A 13,960-nucleotide genomic window follows, 5' to 3' on the forward strand; every position below is an offset into this window, starting at 1 on the left:
TTCGGTACTTTACAAACGGTGGTGGGGGGGAAGAAAAAAAACCGGACAACGATGAGCTTCCGAAGACGACTCCCGAGCAAACAAACGTCACGGGAAACCATCCGATAGAGAGACATATAGGCGCCCCGAAGCCCGCCGCCCAAAGGGTAATAACTGAGACACAGGTTCCCACCCAAAAAACATAAGAAGAACAAGAAGAAGAAAGTACAAGAACGAACTCCGGGTATTAAAAAGTAAGTCGTGAGATGTTGTTGATGCTGAAGGAAAGGAAGGGAAAAAAGGACAAAAAAAAAGAGAAAGCACGCAACTTGTCATGCATGCTGGAAAATCGTGCGGTTGAACTTGTCCCGCCCGAGACCGATCGTAAATCCCTTCTCCCGAGCTGTCGCCGTAGCTGTCGCAGCAGCAGGCACAAATGCACATTCCATCGAGGAAACGAGAGAAAAGGAAGAAAGAATAACAAGTGCCAGCCAAGGGTATGATTTTGAGTGACGCTCATTTGTTCTCCCCTCATTCTCGTCCCTATTGTTTTCTTACCCTTCCCGCAACCATCCCATCATCTCCCTGCTGTCCGTGTGAAGAGAAAGAAAGTGCAGAAACGTTAAGGGTACTCGCCATGAGAAAATCAAAAAAACATCACACGCTCATAATTTAATGTGAAGGGGGTCCAAAACATCCGTCAACCGGACGCAAACAAGCATTCCCCAACCGTGAAGGACCCCCCTTGATCATTCATGGTACCCATCTATCCATGACCTAATCCAAGCGCATGTACAACCCTTTGCGCTTGGGCTCGAAGAAGCGCATTTCTCCCCTTGCGAATCGTATATGAGCCGGAGTTCGACAGCGGCGATGGTGGTCCGCACGATGTGGATTTGCTGTCAATTCTGGCATGGACTGTATTTAGCGCGAGCGCTGTGTCAAGGTTAGCATTTTCAACATTGTCGGATGCCGGCTCGACTCACCAGGCTCGCCACTGCTGCTGCCGATGCTAGGTCCGGCTTTCCGCTCACACTCCTCTGGGCCACGCGGGGCAAGGCGCTGTTCTGGCCTTGCGGTGCGGAGGCGTTGTTATTGTTGTTGTTAGAGCCACCCTGGTTCTGTCCGTTGGATCCCCGCTTCATGCCGAGACCGCTAGCCATTCCATTCACTGTTGAATGGCGACGAGGAGCAGGTCCAGTCTTGGCCGGCGAGCCAGTACCGGGAACTCTAGCAGCACCAGATGACTGCGCTGCGCCGTTCTTGAAGCTAGTCGCCGGCGGCTCCGGCAACGGCCTTGTCCGTTGTGGTGTCTGGTGCGCAACCGTGTTATACCGCTTCATGGGAGATGACGCCGCCTGAGCCGCGGCATTTGCAGGCCGCGGTCCTCCGCGAGGCCGTTTGATACCAGTTATGAACTCGTGTTGCATGGCATCTTCAGGCTTGAGACGGCGGTCAGGGTCCCATCGAAGGCAACGCGCGATGAAATCGAGGAACGCATCGTCGCTGCACTTCAGCGACTGCTCAAGCGTTTTGGAGCTCGGGCGCCGTCTGCGGCCCTTGGAGGACACGGTGACACGTGGCTTGCCAAGGGAGTCGAAGAAGAGCTTCTTGCGGCTGCTCTTCTCGATGAGGTGCTTCTCTGGCGGTCCGAAAATCTCCATGATACAAGCAAGCTGTTCTTGCTCGTTTTCTCCAGGGAAAATCGGGGATCCGGTGAGCAGCTCCGCAAGAATGCACCCAAAACTCCACATGTCGATGGGCAGACCGTAGTTCATGCCCAGGATGACCTCAGGTGATCGATAGAAACGAGACTGGATGTAGGTATAGACCTTCTCGTGCTCGAAACAGCTAGAACCAAAATCAATCACCTTGATTTCAGAGTGCAGCGGGTGAGCAAGGAGGATGTTCTCGGGCTTCAAGTCGCAGTGGATGACACGCTTGCCCTTAAGAAGCACAAGCGAGCTCAGGATCTGCCTGGCGAAGCGACGGATCAATCTAAGAGAGAAGCCCTTGAACTCATGGGCCTTGATGAACTCGTAGAGGTTCATGCCAAGGAGCTCTGTCGAAATACACAAGTGACCTCGGAAGTAGAAATGCTGCGTGAAGTTGATCATGCTGTGTTTGTTTTCAGGGTCCTGCTAAAGTTAGCCGTCAGGTTGTTGCACATGTCACAGTGATACTCACCCATTCGCGCAGCTTTTGCAGGATGTTGACTTCAACCAAAGCCTGCTGGTGGAACCTTTTCTTGTTCCTGATGATCTTGATGGCCACCAGCTTTCCGCTCTTGTGGTCAACGCAACGCACAACTTGACCAAAAGAACCTTTCCCAAGCACATCCACGACCTCATAGCGATAAGCCAAGTGGTCTCCAAGAACGATTTGGTAATCTCCGCGGTCATCATCGTATCCAAAGTTTGCCGTCGATGCATGCAAATCACCAACCCGCTTCTTAGCACTCTTCGTGCCGCAGAAGTAGACGTCCTTGTAATCGATGATCTCACCTCTCTCGAAGATATTGAGAGGGACCATCTGAAGCGCATGTGCTGGCGACACCCGCTCCTGCGGCTTGGCCCTCTTGCGCAATTCATCGACATCTCTGGCAGCCTGCTCGAATTCCTTCCGTCTTGCGCTAAGCCTCCGCATCTCTTCGTCTGCTGCAAGGTCGTCCTTGTCCAGATTGGTATCCAGAGAGCGCGCTTTGAGAGCACTGATGGAGTTCTTGGTTCCAAGCATTTTGTGCATCATAGAGCTTGAGGCCGACCTGGTTGTAGGACCCGTGTACGGGGGTGGCTGGGGCTTGTGAGACAGCGATGCCTTGCGCTCGCCGTTCGTCGAGTTTTGCGCCTCGGAATCGCTGCTAAACAAAGAACCAGAAGGTTTCCTCCGCGCCGTGCGTGGCGTGGGTGCTACCTTGGTAGATGGGCTCGGGGTCGATGTGGCGTTGGTATGACCGCTCCATGTGGCTGAGGCAGGGACCTTCGGAGGCGGCATGTCGTGGTGTTTCGGAGGCTGAGGGGGCTGATCATTGGTGGGCTGGAAGCCAATATTTCCTTGGGAAGCCTGGTTTCTGTGTTGACCCTTTGATGAGCTTCTCTTCCAGCTCAGGCTCAGCTTTCGCCTTATGGAAGACCCAGAAGATGGAGTCTCTGGTTCAGTCGAAGTTACGGATGATGCGTCATTTTTCGTGGCGTTTTGAGTTGCTTGTGCCCTAGGCCCATTCAACCTAGAGCCTTGCGGCTCTTTCTCAACGCTTCCAAGCTCATATTCATCCTGTGTCTTCGAAGCGCCAAAATCTTCCTCGGTCTTGGGCAGAGAGCTAGAGGAATAAGGAGTGGTGTTGCTGTTCCGGTCGCTGTTCGCTGCTTCCACGTTTGGCAGCGATTCAGTGGGAAGCGGTTCAGTAGGAAGTGGAGGAAAAGACGGAGTTTCAAGCGCCCTGAGGTGGTAATGTGATGTGTTGCTTCGCATCGGCGGCAGCTGATCGGTCTCTTCATCATGGAAAGGGAAAGTGGCCTTGGACGCTGTCAATGGCGTGCTCGGCGTCTTGGTATAATTCCTCTTGGGTGGAGGCGTCGTTGGCTCGCGCTCATCAACTTCGGCCGAAGGTTGCGGGTACGAGGCGATCTTCGCGGCTGTTGGAGTACTGAGAGGCAACAGGTTCAGAGGAGGCAGCCTGAGCGGCGCCAAACCCTTGTTAGTACGGCCGCTGTTTGACTGATGTCCACCTTTCTCTGCATCAGTGTCTGCTCCGACAGTGAGTCCTCTCCTCGGTCTGCCAGTGCCTTGAGCCTTCTGGGGGCCATTACTCGACGCCTCGACTGCCTTCTTCGCCTCGGGTTCCTTCTTCTTGTTGTTGTTATCGCTGTCGGTGGTCTCCACTGCGGAGGTACCCCAAATGCCTTCATCAGCTGCTGGTGTTGCCGGAGTGGGATAAAGGGGCTGATCAATCTCAGTGCGTGGAGTTCCAAATGCTTTCGGTATGGCGGGCACAGGAGGAACTTCTTCCGTATTCTCAGGTCCAGCTGAGCTGTGCACGTTTCGCGGTTTGGGGGTTGGGAGGCGCGACGTGGAAACGGCTTGGTTTGAACGGGTGGGAATCTGGCTGTTGCCGCGAAGGGAGCTGAAGCTGGAGCTGTTAGACAGTGCCGGCGCTGGAATTGACTTTGCCCCACTGTTGTCGGGTGTGGCACGGGCAGAAGACGAAGGGGTGACACTCTTTCTGAGAGCGAGTGCAGGGCTGTATGAGGTTGGCAGAGGTTCTTGCTGTGTGTCAGGTTGAGGCGTCGGCGGGTTCCGCGGCGAAGCGGCGACGTTCGGACCCATTGACATGCGCTTCAGTCGTCGGGCATCGGTCGGGCTGATCGTGCGTGCACCCAGGCCGCTGGTGTGGTGAAGGGATTGTCTCTTGTTGGCCGTGGAGGGAGTGCCAATCTTTGGCCCAGGGCCGCCCTTCGTCGGGGAGCGGGCGTTGCTGGCGGCACGACCTAAATCCGGTGAGAGTGACGCATAGTTGTGGCTCGATGGCTGCAGAAGAGACTTCGTTTTGCTGCTTCGCGTTGCTGTGGAGAGCCGTGGTACGTCAGAATTGTAGCTCGGTCCCGGATTGCCAGTTCGGTTATTCTTGCTCAACGAACGACTGTGGCCCAAATTTCCTTGCGACACCTCCCTACGCTGAGTGTACTGATTCTGGTTTTCCATACCGCTAGCAGAAAGGAGACCAGGCCCAACCGACTTGCGGGGACCGCGCACTGTGGTGTTGCCAGATGAGAAGGTTGAGTTATCTGAGACAGGAGCGGGGCCCGGAAACTGACTCTGCCGGCGCGTGCGGACAGGAAGCTGTGCGCCAGACTGGCCTGCGCTTGCATCGCTGAGGTCGCTTTGGCTGGGTTGGCGGCGCTGGGAGAGGCTTGGGCGGCGGGAGTAGGCCTGGGTGCTGGGAGCCCGACTGCCGGGCTTGCGCTCCGGCGGGGCGGTGGCCATGTTGTCGTTGTCGCTCTCCTCGTTCGAGAATATGGCGCGGCCGCCTCCAGGGACGGGGAAGTCGCTCAGCTCGGGGCCGATGAGGCGTTCGTGGAGGTCGTCAAAATTGACGCTGGGCAGAAAGTCGTAGGAGGAGGTGTCGGTGCCCCGGCTTGGCAGCTTCCCGAAGCTGAAGCGCGGGTTGGACCCGGTGGCAGGAGCGATAAAGGGTTCGCTGGTGGACGTCGGCAGTCGGGAGGCATTGTTCACAGAAGTGGAACCGCTGACGATCCTGCTGAACTGTAAGCTCGAGCCCCCAGGTGAGCATGCCGGGTATTCATGATACGTGCCTCCTCCCCGTATCCATGGCGCGAGGCCCCAAAGGCGCTTTATGTTCTCTCACAGAGCGCTGGCGCCCAGCAAAGCTCGGGGTGGGATCCGCGCTCGCCTTTGCCGTCGACATGTCCGGCGGCGGGTGGGCGCTGTCGCCGGCGGCGGGTTGCAAACTGCTGGCGACGTTTTGGTCGGCTGCCGCGTTTGTTGTGTCAGCGTCTGCCGAAGCCGAACAGGCGCCCTGCAGGTACCCGGAAGCGGGTGGTGCCTTACCTCCAGCGCTGTGCGAGTCGTCGGCTGCGTGGGCGGACGCGGGCATCGAGTCGTCTCGAGCGAGTCCAGCCTGGGAGCTGCGGGTTGCCATGGTAAAGGGGCAGCAGGCCGGCTTTGCGTCTGGGGCGGCTCAAGGACGGTGTGCGGACCCAATGCCAGCACGCCGCCGTGGATCCGCGTTGGTGTGTTGTATAGATGTGTGGGCCGGGCCTTCTCCAAGCTCCGAGGCGTGGAGTGATCGCTATGAGCGCGTCGTCGGCTCTTCCATGCTCGGAGCGGGCAGCGCAGAGAGGCGGTGCGGGCGCGGCGGCGACGCGGAAGGCTAGGAGTCGAGGACTGCGCGCGGGCGGAAGGCAGTTCTCGGGCGGCTGCGTGCGGTGCGACGCGCGGTGCAGAGCTGTGGCAGTGAGGGCTCTTCGCGCGGTGCCCAAGATGGTGGTGGACTTTGGGCTTGCAGGTCTGTTTGGGGCTCTACTGACCGGCACCCTTGCCCGTCGCCAAGCGTGGCCGCCGCCGTTCGCAGGGCAGCGGCGTAGGGCTCTCAGGCTCCAACGAAAAACCGAGTGGCTCAGGGCCTGCTGTCTCCCCACGAACCAGCCCACGCACGACACCTGCAGCGCGGCCCAGGCCGAAGGCGTGGCTGGCGCACTCCAGCCGCATACGCATGCTCCAGGCAAGGCGAGGCGCGCTGCGCGAAGCGTGCCAAACACAGCCAAGTGATGATTGCTGCTCCACTTCCCCGGGCATGTACAACCATGACGCTCCGCAGCATCGGCGCCGCGCTCGCCCACACGACGGCCACGTACCTGCGCTCAAGCCTGCGTCCCGAGCGAGCGCGTTGGCTCGCGACGTGACACTGCACCCGCTAGCTGACAGGCGTCTGCGCCCGCTTGTGTGGCCTGCGCAGAGCCGCCTGTGTTGCGAGGGACCGCGCCCCGGCCAGCGTGAGTCGCAGCCCTGCCCGCTGTCGTCACATGCCGCCGGCCCGCGGTATCATCTACCTACCTCACCTGCGGCCACCGGTGCGACTGGAACAGCACTTCACGTCGCACTCCCGCAGCAACAGACCGGATCGAGCTGCCCGCACGCCGCCCTGCCGCCACGGCCGCCTTCTTCGCCGCCGCGCGTTCCTGCGCTTTCTCCCCGTGGCCGTCCCTGAGCCATGGACAGGAACTTCCACTCCGACCCGCTGGTGAACCGCGACGACCCCATCCCCGTCGTCGCCATTTCTGCACCACGGGACGATCCCTCGCCTGCGGAGCATGACCGCCCAAAAGGCAAACGCGCTGCCATCAGGCACTCTTTGTCTGGCGACAAGCTGAAGGAGAAACTGGACTCGTTCAAAGGCCACGGCAGCAGCCACGGCCACCAGCGCAGCGTGAGCTCCTCCAGCGCAACCGAGTCGCCCAGCAAGATCCAGGACCGTTTGATGAACATGTAAGCCATCTCGCTCTTCTTCCCGCACAAAGGCAGTTTCCGTGGCCTGTAAGACGGGGAGTTCACACCTGCAATAAAGAAGCTTGGACTTCTCCTTTCACGTTTGCCGTGATTCCAAGATTACCATTACCCTTCCTGCAACGATGTGCGCAAGGATCCACCATCACCCCGGCCGCCACGAGATTCGAGACTGCTGGTCGAGCGTTGGTCGCAAAAATGTTGCAACCCAGCGACTGTACGCGGTTCTCGAAAATTCGAGTTGGACAGTTATCAGAACCTTTTGTCTTATCTCTGCAGGCTTATTGCAGGCTGCTGCAGATCTCGGTCGTCTCTTTTTCTCACGCGTCATTTTCTTTCTACAAGCTTCGCTTCCAGAACGCTTTGCATTTGAAGCTTCCTTTCTGCACGATGAAAACATCGAGAGATCATCTTCACGACAGTGGTTCTGACTCACTGCAGGCTGCTTCAACAAATGATTCCGGGCGGAGATACCGATGATGGCGGTCGTCCCAAGGACCGACGTTCGAGGAAATATGTCGAGCGTCCAGGCTTTAGTATACCGACAATGTCGTATAACTTCCGCCGCTTCAACTCCAGGTCTGCTCATGGTTGCCCCATGCCACACGAATAATCATCTAAGATCTGTCCTAGAATCGGCGTTGTCTTTGTCTTCGAGAACCGTCTCATCCGTCTTTTCTCATGGAAAGACCCGACGCACACCATGGCTTTCCTAGCCATTTACTCGTTCATCTGCCTAGACCCGAATCTGCTCGCAGTAGTACCTTTGGCTGGATGTCTCTTCTTCGTCATGGTGCCGGCGTTCCTCGCTCGGCATCCTCCGCCGCCGTCCCATCTGCCAACTGACGTTCACCCGCTTAATGGGCCGCCCATGGCGGCGCCACAGAACATCAAGCCTGCTCCGGAGCTCAGTAAAGACTTCTGGCGTAACATGAGAGACCTGCAGAACACCATGGAAGATTTCAGCCGTGTCCACGATGCTGCGATCAACATGGTTACTCCGCCCACCAACTTCTCTGACGAACGCGTCTCCTCTGCTCTGTACCTGATCCTCTTCGTTGCCTCCATCATTCTGTTTGTAGCTGCTCAAATCCTCCCCTGGAGGGCCGTCCTCCTGGTCACAGGCTGGGTACTTGTCTGCGCCTGCCATCCTCGCGCGCAAACTTTTCTCGAGGAGACGCACGCGGACGACTTCATCCAAGAGCAAGGTCAACATGCCGCGCACTGGCTGCATGCCTTCGCCGAATCAGACATCGACCTGTCGCACGCGCCGGAGCAGCGCGAGGTCGAGGTGTTTGAGCTGCAGCGGCGGGCGTCGGACGCGCCGGACGCCGAGTACGAGCCCTTCCTGTTTACGACGCAGCCATACACGCCGTTGTCACCCGCGCGCATCGCTGGCGACCGCGCCCGCGGGTCGCGCTTCTTCGAAGACGTCGAGGCGCCCAGTGGCTGGCGGTGGGCAGACAAGAAGTGGACGCTGGACCTGCTGTCGCGCGACTGGGTCGAGGACCGCTGCATCACTGGCGTCGAGGTCGAGATCGAGGGTGAGCGCTGGGTTAGTGACATTCAGTACGACGAGGGCATCGACTTCGCCTCCCTCGCTCTGGCCTCTAACGAGGACATGACCAAGACAGGCGTTGCGGCCGCCGGGCTCGCGCTCGTTGGTGGCGGTGGCGGCCTTGCGTCGCAGTCATCGGCCAGCTTGGCGCGGACCGCGTCGTTGAGATCAAAGACAACGGCCAAGAGCTGGGAGGAAGGGGATGGGAGCAGGAAGAAGGGCCTTTGGAGGCGGAGGAGATGGGTGCGGCTCGTGGAGAGGCGACCGCTGCCTCCTCCTGAGGATGTGTACTTGAGCGCGCAAAACGAGTAGGAAGGAAGGATGTCGCAGGAGGTCAGACGAACAGGAGCCAGACTTCATCAACTTCAAACCTCCTTCCCGAAGAGGAAATACGAATATCGTTTCCCTTCTTGGGCCAGAAATTTGAACGCGTCAGCTTCTCGCCTATCACTTGCTTTCTAATCGCTTGCCAATAAGCGAGAAGGGTTCACTGCCTCATGCGGGGTGAAGAGGGAGAACGAGGAGGTGTGGGATGCCCGTGATTGTGATCTTCAGTCAGTCACGGGGGGATTGTTCAGGTCTCGTGTCACGCCTGGACAGGTGCCAACGCATCGTCAAGGCGTCGCGCGCGCGAAGGATTTTGAGTGTCGGTGGCGTCGAACGCCTGAATTTTGAGGCTATGTTCGTTGGCCCGTTCCGCTCCTTCTAAAAAATGCACGTTCCTCACCTTCTTCCTTCTGTGGCGGTTGGCATGAGGACGACCGCCTTTCGGGATGCCTGAGGAGCCGCTAAAGATCAAGCTTGGTACGCACGTGTGTTGCTGCCATTGCTTGCCCTATGGCCATACAGAAGGGAAACCATGTTTTGTAATGTTTCAACGATGCCAACGGCCAGAAGAATCCACTAAATAGTTAATCCCTTGTATGCAACCTGTGTACAGCTGCGATCATCCTTTCGTGGACGCAATCCTGAGACGTCCAGTTAGCCACTACATCCATGGTCTCAGGGACAGAAGCGCCCATGATACTGACCGCTACATGGCAGATTCGAAGAAAACCAGTATCTTGGCTGCCACTGCGACACTTGGTCAGCCTTGTGGGGCGGTAGAGGACTAGTGTTGTGTGATGTCGAGTGGGTTCCTGATGTGCTCGGCCGGGAGCATGAAAGTCCTCCTTCCGACTATTTCTGCGACGTCCGAGAGAAAGCTCACGATATGCAGGTGCCGTGGCGCTTGACAGCATCCTCCTACCATGCTCCACAGCTACCAAAAGATCATTGTCACAGTATGTTGTAGCGGGACAAAACTGGCACGCCCCGCTTCTCTACGTAGTAAGCGTCAGATGTCTTTTTGACGCGATACATGACCGTGCGGTCATGCTTCATGGCTTCACCATGGCAGTGCAGTTGTAGTTGCGGCGATGAGACGGGGTATGTCTGGTTGCAGGTCGGCGGAAAGCTTGATGCAGTCGGCGCCTCGGAAAGCGCGAGCATGAACGACGACTGGTGACCTGGGACATTCTCTGCTAGATCACTTGGCCGGAGATGATCGTTTTGTGAGACATTTTCTGAAAGATAGGTGTCATCACGATTTGACGGACGTGACAGTTGGTCCAGTTGGTTCAGTGGCAGGATTCTCAAGCTTTTCTCGACTTTCTTTTCTTCTGTAGCGTTCTAATTCACCTGGAGGATGGCAAAATTTATCTCAACGCAAACACTACGAGCACCATTAGGTGAGGGCCAGAATTAATATGGCTGACCTCCTCGTACAAGTAGTGGATATTGCAGCATTCCGCCACACAGCTTGCGCGACTACTGCCCAAACTGGATACGAGTTTCCGTATTCTGCGAGTAGTGAGCCTGGACACATTTGTGCGGAAGATACCCGTATTTCCGCTCGTCTTTCGTTCACGCAGCTCCGATGACGGGAAAGATACTCGAAGACGTCATCTTATTGGGAAAGCACAAAGCGTTGTTCCCAATCTGCGCGGCGCTGGGCGTTGGGGCGCTTATTTGGCTGGGCGGACTGGGCGTGCTTGACTTGGTCTTAGCTCCCGCCGCCAAGAGCCGCAAGTGCCACACACGGCGACCCGCAACGAGGACGGCACGGCAAACGGTCTAGAACAACGCCTGGATTCTTCAAGAAGCACGCCTGTCTTGGAAGCCACCTCGTGTGATGAGTGCGGCTTTTCCAACGATGCGAACGAGAACGGTTAGACTGGGGCGAATGACTAAGGAGTTTGGATGGGTGCGACTGGTGGACACTCGCTGCAGGAGAAACAGCAACGAGGGTGTGACTGTCTTGGATAAATGCAGGTCGCTGCATTAATGTGCATCTGCGAGAAGGTGCTCACACCTGGAGATGAGGTGAGATTGCTTGCAGCCCCTCGTTGAGTCCAGAGAACGCGTCATGGCAATGACTGTGCCGGACTATGACCTGACGCTTTTACAATGTCGCCTTGGGGGTTGGGTAAGGTCCTTCGAGTTTGCTGCGAGTTGGTGCGTGCAGGGTGAAGCAGGGAAGCGGAGCTGGACAAACAGGGTGGAAGGAGAACCTTGACAAAGAACCTTAAGGTCGATTGAAGAGGCCAATCGTCCGACTGGCCAGCCACCCGAGATTGAGGTCCGGCTGAGACACGGTGGATCCCCGGTGCAGCGGGAGCGCTTCTCCGCCCAACCGTCACAAGTGGTGGGATCCGGGTGGTCCGCGAGAAGGCTCGCCTGCGCCCTGAGCAACGCGGGAGGCCGCATTTCGAAGACCCTCAGCGACGCACAACGCGTTCGAGAAGCGTGGGCAGCGCGGCGCATCTGCTTGAGGTGATGAGGAATCGTATCTGGCCTGCGGCAAAGTCATGAGATGCATAAACGACCCATGGAAGGGGAAGGTGTGGCGAGCCGAGCAAAAATAGTACGCTGGCGCGGGAACGGGGAGGTGGGGACAGTGGCTTTCATGCTCGTCATTCAGGCGCGCACACCACCTGGTAACAGCCGCCAGTTGGGACCCCATCCCGCTACGGGAGAGTCGCAGGCACGCCTGTGCATGCGGGCGGGGCTCCTGTTATAACAGAGGAGATTTGGATGGCAGGGCGGAGCGGGCGAAGCCATCATTCCGCGACACTGCAGTGGCCGGTGGCTGTCCGACAACGGGCTCGTCAGGCAGCCAGGCGGAAGCAGCCCACTAAAGTCCATGCTCGTATCGACGGAGGCGACTCCCCTCGCAGGCGCAGCACAGCCCCGGGATGCGCGAGGGAGCTGGCGGCTGGCGACTGGCGGCTGGCACCGCAGGGCGAGGGCGAGCGAGGGAGGCGGCGGCCGTCACTCGTATTGTCAGCGCAGGCGCGACTGGCGGAGGCGCGCTGCCACAGGCGCGCGGCGGGGCCGGTGCGGCGCCCTGAGCTGGCAGCAGGCTGGTGGTGGGCACGACGGTGGGCGTTGCAGATTGAATTGTGTGCTCTCGATGACATCGTTGCGGAGCGTCGCACGCGGGCGATTGGCCGGGCGAGATCATGATTCGCGAAAAACTGGAGCGGGCCTGTTTCAGTGCTGGTGCGCCAGAAATAAGGAGACGGGGATCGTCTGCGCTGGGAGAAGATCGTGGCCCGGGCGGTGCGCCTCTTTTCCACGGGCGGCGCTGGAGGCGGGCCTTGTGCGTCCGGGGTGCTGCGATCGGCCGCTCGAAAACACCACACCGGTGCATGCCTGGCTGCCACCGCAGCGCCTTCCCACATGCCTGCCGCTGCACATCCCTGTTTTCGCCCTCTCCTTTTCCTGCGGCCGCCATTTACAAAACCCGCAGCCTCCACCTGCCAGCCTCCCTTCTTCTCCATCCACACCATTTCCTGTTTCCCAACAACCCAGGCCGCTTCCGGTACCAACTAATTGCGCCTTTTCTTCTGGAACGCTCTCACTCTTTCGGGCTTCCACATTCCGCTTCACTGATTGTTTACGCTCGCTCAACAACAACAACCAACTTCACACTCGACCTCCCACTTCCACATCCACATCTCATCCATCACAATGAAGGGCTCCGTTGCATTCATCGCCGTCGCTCTGGCCGCTCCCGCCCTGGGTTCGCCGGCGAACCTTGAGGCTCGTGCTTCCTCCACCAGCTCTGCCAAGACCCCCCAGGTCAGCGTCAAGGGCAACGCCTTCTGGGCCGGCGACAAGCGCTTCTACATCCGCGGTGTCGACTACCAGCCCGGTGGTTCTTCCAAGGTTGCCGACCCCATTGCCGATTCCGACCAGTGCAAGCGCGACATCGAGAAGTTCAAGGACCTCGGCATCAACACCGTCCGTGTCTACACTGTCGACAACTCCAAGAGCCACGACGAGTGCATGGGCCTGCTTGCCGACGCCGGCATCTACCTCGCCCTCGACGTCAACACCCCCAAGTACTCGCTCAACCGCAACGAGCCCAAGTCGTCGTACAACGACGTCTACCTCCAGAACGTCTTTGCTACCATTGACGCCTTCGCCAAATACGACAACACCCTGCTGTTCTTCTCGGGTAACGAGGTCATCAACGATGACAAGACCACCGATGCTGCTCCTTACGTCAAGGCCGTCACCCGTGACATGAGGCAGTACATTGGCAGCCAGAACTACCGCAAGATCCCCGTCGGTTACTCTGCCGCCGATGTCGACTCCAACCGCTTCGAGATGGCCCAGTACATGAACTGCGGTACCGACGACGAGCGCTCGGACTTCTTCGCCTTCAACGACTACTCGTGGTGCGACCCCTCTTCGTACTCGCAGTCCGGCTGGGAGTCCAAGGTCAAGAAGTTCGCCGACTACAGCCTTCCTCTCTTCCTTTCCGAGTACGGCTGCAACACCAACAAGCGCAAGTTCGAGGAAGTTTCTGCTCTTTACGGCGACAAGATGACCCCTGTCTACTCTGGTGGTCTCGTCTACGAGTACGCCGAGGAGGGCTCCAACTACGGTCTCGTCAAGATCTCGGGTGACTCCGTCACCAACAAGGACGACTTCGATGCCTTCAAGTCTGCCCTCTCCGACACCCCCGCTCCTACTGGCGACGGTGGCTACAAGTCGGACGGCAAGGCTTCGGAGTGCCCCTCCAAGTCCGACACCTGGGACATCGACAGCGACTCTCTCCCTGCCATCCCCGAGCCCGCCAAGGACTACATGACCAAGGGTGCTGGTGAGGCCAAGGGTCTCAGCGGCCCTGGCTCTCAGAACGCCGGCACTGGCTCCACCGGCACTGCTTCCGCTGGCTCTGGCGAGGTCACCGCGACCGCGACTGGCTCCAGCTCCAGCTCCGGCTCCGGCTCCTCCGGCTCTTCCGGCGCTGCTTCCGGTCTGAGGGCTCCCGCTTTCGAGACTGCTCCCATCGTCTGCAGCCTGGTCGTCCTTGCCTCGACTTTCCTCGGTGCCGCCCTCCTGTAA

The 13,960-nt window shown here is 58.4% G+C and overlaps 4 protein-coding genes across 4 annotated transcripts; 2 read left to right on the forward strand and 2 right to left on the reverse strand.

Moving 5' to 3' along the window:
- Positions 1–935: 935 nt before the first annotated feature.
- Positions 936–1,733, reverse strand: POM1_1 (serine/threonine protein kinase, CMGC, dual-specificity; the record flags this gene model as incomplete). The annotated part of the gene is made up of 2 exons (XM_066781516.1): positions 936–1,672; positions 1,727–1,733. 2 exons carry the CDS (start codon positions 1,731–1,733, stop codon positions 936–938), a joined length of 744 nt encoding a protein of 247 aa, XP_066628518.1.
- Positions 1,734–2,133: 400 nt separating this feature from the next.
- On the reverse strand, positions 2,134–5,593 carry POM1_2 (serine/threonine protein kinase, CMGC, dual-specificity; the record flags this gene model as incomplete). The annotated part of the gene is made up of 2 exons (XM_066781517.1): positions 2,134–5,233; positions 5,586–5,593. The coding sequence occupies 2 exons, from the start codon at positions 5,591–5,593 to the stop codon at positions 2,134–2,136; spliced, it is 3,108 nt and encodes a 1,035-aa protein (XP_066628519.1).
- Positions 5,594–7,549: 1,956 nt separating this feature from the next.
- Positions 7,550–8,872, forward strand: PEX29 (Peroxisome size and maintenance regulator; the record flags this gene model as incomplete). Its single annotated transcript, XM_066781518.1, has 2 exons — positions 7,550–7,554; positions 7,636–8,872. The coding sequence occupies 2 exons, from the start codon at positions 7,550–7,552 to the stop codon at positions 8,870–8,872; spliced, it is 1,242 nt and encodes a 413-aa protein (XP_066628520.1).
- A 3,794-nt stretch (positions 8,873–12,666) lies between these two features.
- On the forward strand, positions 12,667–13,960 carry GAS5 (1,3-beta-glucanosyltransferase; the record flags this gene model as incomplete). Its single annotated transcript, XM_066781519.1, has 1 exon — positions 12,667–13,960. A coding segment is annotated over one exon (1,294 nt), but the record flags the coding sequence as incomplete, so codon positions are not given.

Source organism: Diplodia seriata (assembly GCF_021436955.1).
Source record: "Diplodia seriata strain FDS-637 chromosome Unknown scaffold_11, whole genome shotgun sequence".
Taxonomy (NCBI): Eukaryota; Fungi; Ascomycota; class Dothideomycetes; order Botryosphaeriales; family Botryosphaeriaceae; genus Diplodia; species Diplodia seriata.